The sequence below is a fragment of the Musca autumnalis genome, unplaced genomic scaffold (assembly GCF_047663935.1).
Source record: "Musca autumnalis isolate F117 unplaced genomic scaffold, ASM4766393v1 scaffold_4, whole genome shotgun sequence".
Lineage (NCBI taxonomy): Eukaryota > Metazoa > Arthropoda > Insecta > Diptera > Muscidae > Musca > Musca autumnalis.
In genome coordinates, this window is record NW_027411977.1 from 224,975,270 (window position 1) to 224,986,598 (window position 11,329).

General features: G+C 40.9%; 1 protein-coding gene across 1 annotated transcript; it reads right to left on the reverse strand.

Annotated features, from left to right (window-relative positions):
• Positions 1-6,075: 6,075 nt before the first annotated feature.
• On the reverse strand, positions 6,076-10,562 carry Dred (Dctn1-related). The gene has a single exon (XM_073982086.1). It carries the CDS (start codon positions 10,347-10,349, stop codon positions 6,339-6,341), a length of 4,011 nt encoding a protein of 1,336 aa, XP_073838187.1. The 5' UTR covers positions 10,350-10,562; the 3' UTR covers positions 6,076-6,338.
• Between the last annotated feature and the right edge of the window lie 767 nt (positions 10,563-11,329).

Consider the following 11,329-nt stretch of genomic DNA (forward strand, 5'->3'; position numbering starts at 1 on the left):
TCAGAGGTCATCTACTTTAAAGAAGACAACTTCAGACGTCATCTACTCTAAAGATGATGATTTCAGACGTCATCTACTCTAAAGAAAATGACTTCAGACGTCATCTACACTTCACGAAGATGACTTCAGACGTCATCTACTCTAAAGAAAATGACTTCAGACGTCATCTACTCTTCACGAAGATGACTTTTGATGTCATCCACTCTTCACGAAGATGACTTCAGACGTCATCTACTCTGCAGTAGATGACTTCAGACGTCATCTACTCTGCAGTAAATGACTTCAGACGTCATCTACTCTACAGTATATGACTTCAGACGTCATCTACACTGCAGTAGATGACTTCAGGCGTCATCTACTCTGCAGTAAATGACTTCAGACGTCATCTACTCTGCAATAAATGACTTCAGACGTCATCTACTCTACAGTAGATGACTTCAGACGACATCTACTCTAAAGAAGATGACTTCAGACGTCATCTACTCTGCAGTAGATGACTTCAGACGTCATCTACTCTGCAGTAAATGACTTCAGACGTCATCTACTGTTCACAAAGATGACTTTTGACGTCATCCACTCTTCACGAAGATGACTTCAGACGTCATCTGCTCTGCAGTAGATGACTTCAGACGTCATCTACTCTGCCGTAGATGACTTCAGGCGTCATCTACTCTGCAGTAAATGACTTCAGACGTCATCTACTCTGCAGTAGATGACTTCAGACGTCATCTACTCTGCCGTAGATGACTTCAGGCGTCATCTACTCTGCAGTAAATGACTTCAGACGTCATCTACTCTGCAGTAGATGACTTCGGACGTCATCTACTCTGCAGTAGATGACTTCAGACGTCATCTACTCTGCAGTAAATGACTTCAGACGTCATCTTCTCTGCAGTAGATGACTTCAGACGTCATCTGCTATGTAGTAGATGACTTCAGACGTCATCTACTCTGCAGTAGATGACTTCAGACGTCATCTAATCTGTAGTAGATGACTTCAGACGTCATCTACTCTGCACTAGATGACTTCAGGCGTCATCTACTCTGCAGTAAATGACTTCAGGCGTCATCTACTCTGCAGTAAATGACTTCAGACGTCATCTACTCTGCAGTAGATGATTTCAGACGTCATCTACTCTGCAGTAAATGACTTCAGACGTCATCTACTCTGCAGTAGATGACTTCAGACGTCATCTACTCTGCAGTAAATGACTTCAGACGTCATCTGCTATGTAGTAGATGACTTCAGACGTCATCTACTATGCAGTAGATGACTTCAGACGTCATTTACTATGCAGTAGATGACTTCAGACGTCATCTACTCTACAGTAGATGACTTCAGACGTCATCTACTCTGCAGTAGATGACTTCAGACGTCATCTACTCTGCAGTAGATGACTTCAGACGTCATCTACTCTGCAGTAAATGACTTCAGACGTCATCTGCTATGTAGTAGATGACTTCAGACGTCATCTACTCTGCAGTAGATGACTTCAGACGTCATTTACTATACAGTAGATGACTTCAGACGTCATCTACTCTACAGTAGACGACCTCAGACGTCATCTACTCTACAGCAGATGACTTCAGAGGTCATCTACTCTGTAGTTATTGACTTCAGACGTCATCTACTCTAAAGAAGATGACTTCAGACGTCATCAACTCTAAAGAAAATGACTTCAGATGTGATCTACTCTAAATTAGATAACTTCTGACGTCATCCACTCTTAACGAAGATGACTTGAGAAGTCATTTACCCTAAATAAGATGACTTCAGACGTCATCTACTCTGCAGTAAATGACTTCAGACGTCATCTACTCTACAGTAGATGACTTCAGACGACATCTACTCTAAATAAGATGACTTCAGACGTCATCTACTCTGCAGTAGATGACTTCAGACGTCATCTACTCTGCAGTAAATGACTTCAGACGTCATCTGCTCTGTAGTAGATGACTTCAGACGTCATCTACTCTGCAGTAGATGACTTCAGACGTCATTTACTATGCAGTAGATGACTTCAGACGTCATCTACTCTACAGTAGACGACCTCAGACGTCATCTACTCTACAGCAGATGACTTAAGAGGGCATCTACTCTGTAGTTATTGACTTCAGGCGTCATCTACTCTGCAGTAAATGATTTCAGACGTCATCTGCTCTGCAGTAGATGATTTCAGACGTCATCTACTCTGTAGTAGATGACTTCAGACGTCATCTACTCTGCAGTAGATGACTTCAGACGTCATCTACTCTGCAGTAAATGACTTCAGACGTCATCTACTCTACAGTAGATGACTTCTGGCGTCATCCACTCTAAAAAAAATGACTTTGGACGTCATCTACTCTAAAGAAGATGACTTCAGACGTCATCTACTCTAAGGTAGTTGACATTTAACGTCATCCACTCTACTTTAAAGAAGATGACTTTGGACGTCATCTACTCTAAAGAAGATGACTTCAGACGTCATCTACTATAAAGAAGATGATTTTAGAAGGTATCTACTATAAAGTTGATGACTTCAGACGTCATTTACACTATAGTAGATGACTTCAGACGTCATCTGCTCCAAAGGAAATGACTTCCGACGTAATTTACTTTATAGTAGTTGACTTCAGACGTCATATGATGTATAGTGGATGACTTCGGACGCCATCTTCTGTATAGTAGATGACATCAGACGTCATCTACTCTATAGTAGTAAAGTAAAGTAAATGACTTTTGCGTCATCTACTCTACAGTAAATGACTTTTGACGTCATCTACTCTACAGTAAATGACTTTTGACGTCATCAACTCTACAGTAAATGACTTTTGACGTCATCTACTCTGCAATAAATGACTTCAGACGTCATCTACTCTACAGTAGATGACTTCAGACGACATCTACTCTAAAGAAGATGACTTCAGACGTCATCTACTCTGCAGTAGATGACTTCAGACGTCATCTACTCTGCAGTAAATGACTTCAGACGTCATCTACTGTTCACAAAGATGACTTTTGACGTCATCCACTCTTCACGAAGATGACTTCAGACGTCATCTGCTCTGCAGTAGATGACTTCAGACGTCATCTACTCTGCCGTAGATGACTTCAGGCGTCATCTACTCTGCAGTAAATGACTTCAGACGTCATCTACTCTGCAGTAGATGACTTCAGACGTCATCTACTCTGCCGTAGATGACTTCAGGCGTCATCTACTCTGCAGTAAATGACTTCAGACGTCATCTACTCTGCAGTAGATGACTTCGGACGTCATCTACTCTGCAGTAGATGACTTCAGACGTCATCTACTCTGCAGTAAATGACTTCAGACGTCATCTTCTCTGCAGTAGATGACTTCAGACGTCATCTGCTATGTAGTAGATGACTTCAGACGTCATCTACTCTGCAGTAGATGACTTCAGACGTCATCTAATCTGTAGTAGATGACTTCAGACGTCATCTACTCTGCAGTAGATGACTTCAGGCGTCATCTACTCTGCAGTAAATGACTTCAGGCGTCATCTACTCTGCAGTAAATGACTTCAGACGTCATCTACTCTGCAGTAGATGATTTCAGACGTCATCTACTCTGCAGTAAATGACTTCAGACGTCATCTACTCTGCAGTAGATGACTTCAGACGTCATCTACTCTGCAGTAAATGACTTCAGACGTCATCTGCTATGTAGTAGATGACTTCAGACGTCATCTACTATGCAGTAGATGACTTCAGACGTCATTTACTATGCAGTAGATGACTTCAGACGTCATCTACTCTACAGTAGATGACTTCAGACGTCATCTACTCTGCAGTAGATGACTTCAGACGTCATCTACTCTGCAGTAGATGACTTCAGACGTCATCTACTCTGCAGTAAATGACTTCAGACGTCATCTGCTATGTAGTAGATGACTTCAGACGTCATCTACTCTGCAGTAGATGACTTCAGACGTCATTTACTATACAGTAGATGACTTCAGACGTCATCTACTCTACAGTAGACGACCTCAGACGTCATCTACTCTACAGCAGATGACTTCAGAGGTCATCTACTCTGTAGTTATTGACTTCAGACGTCATCAACTCTAAAGAAAATGACTTCAGATGTGATCTACTCTAAATTAGATAACTTCTGACGTCATCCACTCTTAACGAAGATGACTTGAGAAGTCATTTACCCTAAATAAGATGACTTCAGACGTCATCTACTCTGCAGTAAATGACTTCAGACGTCATCTACTCTACAGTAGATGACTTCAGACGACATCTACTCTAAATAAGATGACTTCAGACGTCATCTACTCTGCAGTAGATGACTTCAGACGTCATCTACTCTGCAGTAAATGACTTCAGACGTCATCTGCTCTGTAGTAGATGACTTCAGACGTCATCTACTCTGCAGTAGATGACTTCAGACGTCATTTACTATGCACTAGATGACTTCAGACGTCATCTACTCTACAGTAGACGACCTCAGACGTCATCTACTCTACAGCAGATGACTTAAGAGGGCATCTACTCTGTAGTTATTGACTTCAGGCGTCATCTACTCTGCAGTAAATGATTTCAGACGTCATCTGCTCTGCAGTAGATGATTTCAGACGTCATCTACTCTGTAGTAGATGACTTCAGACGTCATCTACTCTGCAGTAGATGACTTCAGACGTCATCTACTCTGCAGTAAATGACTTCAGACGTCATCTACTCTACAGTAGATGACTTCTGGCGTCATCCACTCTAAAGAAAATGACTTTGGACGTCATCTACTCTAAAGAAGATGACTTCAGACGTCATCTACTCTAAGGTAGTTGACATTTAACGTCATCCACTCTACTTTAAAGAAGATGACTTTGGACGTCATCTACTCTAAAGAAGATGACTTCAGACGTCATCTACTATAAAGAAGATGATTTTAGAAGGTATCTACTATAAAGTTGATGACTTCAGACGTCATTTACACTATAGTAGATGACTTCAGACGTCATCTGCTCCAAAGGAAATGACTTCCGACGTAATTTACTTTATAGTAGTTGACTTCAGACGTCATATGATGTATAGTGGATGACTTCGGACGCCATCTTCTGTATAGTAGATGACATCAGACGTCATCTACTCTATAGTAGTTGACTACAGACGTCATATACTGAATAGTGGATGACTTCAGACTTCATATTACGCATAAAAGATGACTTCAGACCTAGACGTCATCTACAGTAAATTACTGTTGACATCATTTACTCTATAGTTGATGACTTTTGACGTCATCTACTCTAAAGTAAATGACTTTTGCGTCATCTACTCTACAGTAAATGACTTTTGACGTCATCTACTCTACAGTAAATGACTTTTGACGTCATCAACTCTACAGTAAATGACTTTTGACGTCATCTACTCTACAGTAAGTGACTTTTGTCGTCATCTACTCTACAGTAAATGACTCTTGACGTCATCTGCTCTACAGTAAATGACTTTTGACGTCTTCTACTCTACAGTAAATGACTTTTGACGTCATCTACCCTACAGCAAATGACATTTGACGTCATCTACTTATCAGTAAATGACTTTTGACGTCATCTACTCTACAGTAAATGACATTTGACGTCATCTACTCTACAGTAAATGACTTTTGACGTCATCTACTCTACAGTAAATGACTTTTGACGTCATCTTCTCTACAGTAAATGACTTTTGACGTCATCTACTCTACAGTAAATGACTTTTGACGTCATCTACTCTATCGTAGATGACTTTTGACGTCATCTACTCTATCGTAGATGACTTTTGACGTCATCTACTCTATCGTAGATGACTTTTGACGTCATCTACTCTATAGTTGATGGCTTTTGACGTCATTTACTCTACAGTAAATGACTTTTGACGTCATCTACTCTACAGTAAATGACTCTTGACGTCATCTACTCTACAGTAAATGACTTTTGACGTCATCTATTGTGCAGTAGCTGACTTCAAAAGGAATCTATTCTATAATTGATGATTTCAGTGGTCATATACTCTTCAGTATATTAGTTCTGGAACCGTTACATTACGTAGTTGTTATATTTCCACTAATCACTTTTATAGTATTATTCTTTGTTATTTTTGTTATTAATATTTTGTTATAAATATAAATGTATTTTATGTATTGTATGGCGATCCATTTAAGTACTGTTTTATAGTTATTATTTTTTTTTTTTCTAAAATTCTTGAAATTTTTTGGTAATTTGTTTTCTAAGAACTTTTAAAATACTGGTAAACTCGACTTTTAAACACTACGAAACTTGACTCATTTCACTAAGATACATATCTCTTTGGTTCTTTCTCTCTCTTATGCTCTCTTTTACTCTTAATAAAACTACTCAAATAATTCTTTTAATTCTCTGCTTGGAAATTGTCCAAAATCTGTGGGGATTTGGCGATGGGGATGTGAACGATAATAGGTATCCAAGATATGTTCAAAGAGATGCCTTGATTCGTGGTGTAATTGGGATGTGGGTGAGGAGGGCACGGAAGATGATGTTGCAGACTTTGCGGAGTTGTTGCTGTTGTTGTTTGTATTCAAATTTATGTAACCCAATATCCAAGACTTTTTCAATTTATTTAGTTCGTGGGTCAGCCGCCGTATCTCTTCTTGCCTATTTTGATTTTTCGATTCCTTGCTGGGTGGTACATAAAGAGGTTCCAGCTTTTTGAGTTGCGATTTCAGGAATTTTGATTGTAAAGCAATATTGTGATGACGTTGTTGTTTCAGGGATAGCGAGAGATTTTCAATTTCCCTCCAAGAGTCGTGAGAGCAGCTGGTGTGCGTTTGTGAGCTATTGGCCATGGATTGTTTGAGCGTAATCTGCATTTTCTCTAGCTTTTCTAGTTTTTGAGTGTTGCTGTCGAGAGAATTGAGTAATTTGATTTGTTTGTTTTGCAGTTCCTCGAGAAGTTCTTCCATTTTTTCGGTAATTTGTTGCATTAGCTCCACATAGTCTTGTTGTTGTTTGTGCAATTGTTTTTCGGCCATATCTTTGCGTATCTGCAGTTCGGAGTAGTCGTTTTGTTTCATTTTGGCCATGTATTTGAGGGACTTGATTTCCTTGTCCCGCTCGGAGATGTGATGATGCAACAGTTTGATTTCTTCGTAATGCTTTTTCACCTCACCCGCCTGTTGGAGTATGGTGACCTCTTCGGAGCGTACATAGGTTGTGTTGAGATTTTTTGAAAGGGCCTTTTCCGATTCTTTGATAAATTGTTGGAATTCATCGAGCTGTTCCTGCAGTATGGCAATGGAGTTTTGGAAAAATTCCACGGGTGATTTTTGATAACCTTCGGGGGCCATTTTGTTGCAGTTGAAATTAATGATGCGCCACAGGCGTTCGTGGTCAATGGCAATGTCATTCGATGTGCCGCCACCAACACCACCAGGTGGACCTATAGTGTCAGATTTTGAGGTATTGGCAATGTCCTTGGTGGCCTCCCGGGCCGTGGAGCTTAATAAACCTATTAATCTGCCCAAATAGTCATTGCGTTCATGCAGCCTCTGCAGCTGGGGCCATTGAAGGGTGCTAAAGGTAATGGTTTTGCTGGGTAGCTTACGCTGCAGCTGCTTAAGTTGCTGCTTAAAGGCCCGGACGTGTTCCATAAGAAACTGCATGCTGCAAAAGGAGTCTGTTTGCTCATCTCCCAGCTGAATGATGGTATAGAGCAAACCCGCATGGGTATTAACACAATCCAGGGCCACATCATAGACCTCAATTAGGCTGCCGTAGAGTTTTTGTTCATCCAAAAGTTCGGCCAGGTTTTGTGAGGCAAATAAATTATTGAGAAGTGAATTGAAAAAGCTTGAAGCCCCCTCCAAAGCTTCGACGGGGGTGTTTTCATCCAACAGACCCTTTTTGAGTAGCCTTAGCAACTCATCCAGTTGCCTCTCCTGCGACTCCATTTCACCGCGATAAATGGCCGCATGGGTGCAAATCTCATAATCACAATGGTTCAGGGCAAAGTCCAGTTGTTGCAGAATCATTTTCAGCGATCGCAGAAGATAAAGACACCTTGTGCGAAAGGCAAAGCGATGCACAGAATAACCCTCAAATATGGCGTCACGGCCAAATTCGCAAGACGCGGGGAATTTCTCGTGTATTCCCGAACAAATTATGTCAATTTTTTCCATGCACCTTTGCAGGACAATCAGTATGAGTATGACATCATAGGCCCCACCGCGCAACATCAACTCTTCGGGCAGAAAGGCCTTGAGATATTCATTTTGCAGCTGGACCATTTTCAATTCCACTGAGGCCAATTGCAGCTCCAATGCCCGCCCATAGGCCTTGGTGGAGGCAAAGATTTGTTGGAAATCCACACCGGGCATAAATTCCTGATTGGAACTAATGGAATTCAGCTCCTCTGAGGTGGAGGCTGTGGCTGTGGTAGAGGCGGCCGTGGTCAGGGCCATTTGCTCTTTGATTTGTTCCCTTTCATTGAGGGTCTTTACCAAGGCTCGGAATTTCATGATGGTACAGTCACGCTCATACACCGTTTCCAAGGCAGAGTCCTTCTCTTGCTGTAAAGTTCGGATGTTGCCATTCAATAACTCAATCTCCTCCCTCAGATCACGTTCCAATTCTTGGTTACTTTCAATAAGTTGTTCATGGATCTCCTCCAAGGCCTCCAGTTCACTTACTTCTTCTTCCAGAAGTCTGACACGATCCTCCAACTCCAATTTGGCATCAGCCAAGGTGGCCACCATGGTCTCAGCCCCCAAGGCGGCATCCACCTGTTCCCTTAAGTCTATTATGTGGCTCTCCATGACATCACAGCGTTGGGTCAGCAGCTCCTTGGTCTTTTTCAGCTCCAAAATCTCGGAATTTTTGGTCTCCAGCTCTTTGGTGGCTTTCATGGAGTGCTGCTTCTCTTCCGTCAAGACATCTCTTAGTTTTATGACCGTCTCTCTTAAACGTTGATTGTATTGCTCCAGCTTGCGAATCTCACCGTGGGAAGAGAGATTCTCTTCTTTGGCAATTACCGCGTTATTTTCACCATTACCCACAAGGAAGCGTTCATTCTCGGCCTTTAAAATCTCCACATCCAAACTTAACTCCTCATTTTGTTCCTGGGCCAATTCCAGCTCCAGCTGCAACGTCTCTGCCCTCTCCTCAGCCATTTCTTTATCGAGAGTCAACAACTCAATGTTCTCTGCCGCCTCATCCAAATCTCTTTGATATTTACTCTTCATTTCTTGACACTCTCTCAGCTCCTGCCTTACCCTTGTCAATTCTCGCTGCAAATTAGATTGTTGATCCATAATCCGAACCTTAAATTCCAGCAATTGTTCATTTTGTAATCTCAGTCGTTCCATACTTTGTAATTTACGCTTATCCTCAGATTTTTGAGATTTTAACTGCTCAATTTCTTCTTCAAACTCCTTCAGCTTGACCTCCATTTGTTTTTGTTGTTGCTTCAAGTCATTCAGGTTACTCGAAGAGGTGCTGTTCAAAGCCATACTGCTAAATGTGGGAGATCTTATGGGTTGCCCAGGGGTAAATTGGGGCCGTAAAATCTCTAAAAATCCGGTTTCGACGAAAGAGGAACGTTTGGCACAACAAAATGATTCTGAGGGGCTCATTGAGGTTTTGCTGCGTTTGGGCGCCAATGCAGGTGGGGGCCTTAGATTCCTCAACGGCCCAGAAATGTTGTGTAGCGATATCTGACTGGTGCTGGGCTGCAAGGGGGTAACCTCTTTGGGTTGATTGATTTTTGTGGTCTTCAAGAGGTTTATGGAAGTTGGCATTTTGGGTACCTTTTTGACCATTAACGTGGAAGTTACTGCTTTGTCAGGTTGTACTTGAGCTGCCATAACTTTAGGCTGTTGTTGTTCTTGTTGTTGCGGTACAGCCAAGGGTGGTGGTGTTGGCCTTTTACTTGAATCTTTAACTGCATTTGCAGCAGCTGTTTCCATTACCTCCTGTTTTTTATCATCGGCAATACCACCACCCACCACTAACACCATGTTTTCCTCCCCTTCCTCCCCCTTTGCTTCACACTTTTCCTTAACTGCTGCTGCTTTTCCAACTTCCTCCATTCTCCTTCTTGGCATTTCCGCCTCCTCGGCCAATACCTTCGTCGTCGCCGTTGTCGTCGTTGCCCTTTTCATTATCAATTGTGATGGTCTCACAAATATGCCATGATTTTTTTCACACTTAAAATAGCTGATTCCTCGGACTTGTCCATTATTTTTGCCACGCGCTTCAGTTAACACAACACCTATCCAACGGCCAGGAGCAAAATTGGTTACACCAATATAGGCAATGCGTCCCTCTAAATGTTTTCCAACAATTTCTACAGTTTGACCAACTTTAAAGGTGGTGTTGCGATTATTCATGATTTTTTCACTGGTCCCAACTTGGCCACAAACATTTTTTCGCACACTTTGTTTTTACTTTTCTTGCAATTTAAAAATTGATTTTTTAATAAATTTTCTTTTCGACTAATTTTCCAATTATTTGTTGTACACACTTTGCCGTTTTTTGTTTAATAAAAAAATGAAATAAACTTTTCTTTTGGTTTTTTTTCAACGAACAATCAACCACCCATTAGCAATGAGTAAAAGGAAAAATGTAAGAAGAAGCAGCCAGTCATCCATCTAACCAGCTGTGTGTCATTTGACATTTAACTAGTAGAGAATTAGTTGAGAATTAACGGTAATAAAGAGAACACAAATAACGGCTGAGAGTTGCCAAATGGCGTCACTCTTTCGTATTTCCTTCCTATACCCATTGTTTATACTTTTTCGTTTGTTTATTATGCTTCTTGCAAAAAGCCTAGAGCATTCTAAGTGTCAATGTGTATGTATGTGCGTGTCCATGTGTTTACTATACTCGCAGGAATTGTACGTCATAGTATTTTCCGCCTTTTTAGTTGTTCTTCCATGTGCTTTACGTGCTTTGCATGGAACAGACGTCAATAATAATTGGGAATTTGTTTCTAAAGAGAATAACACAGAGAGACGAAGAAGAACGACAGAGCAACAGAGTTATTTGGAGCTCTTTGATTTTTTTCTATTTATTCAAGAAATTCCCCATAAATGATAGTAAAAAGGAAATAGATTAAGTCAGTTTTATTGAAATAGGATGTACGAAAAAAGTTATCGAATGTAAACACTTAAAACGGACTAACATTACGTTTATATCATGAGCCTATTACTATTTAATACTATGTTTACATTTACGAAATCCACTCAATTTCAACTGTCAATTCCATTGCTCAAACGTCAAATGAAATCCAATCGATTTCAGATAAGTTTTCATTTGACGTATACACAAAGGAATTGACAGATGAAATCGAGTGTATTTCGTAAATGTA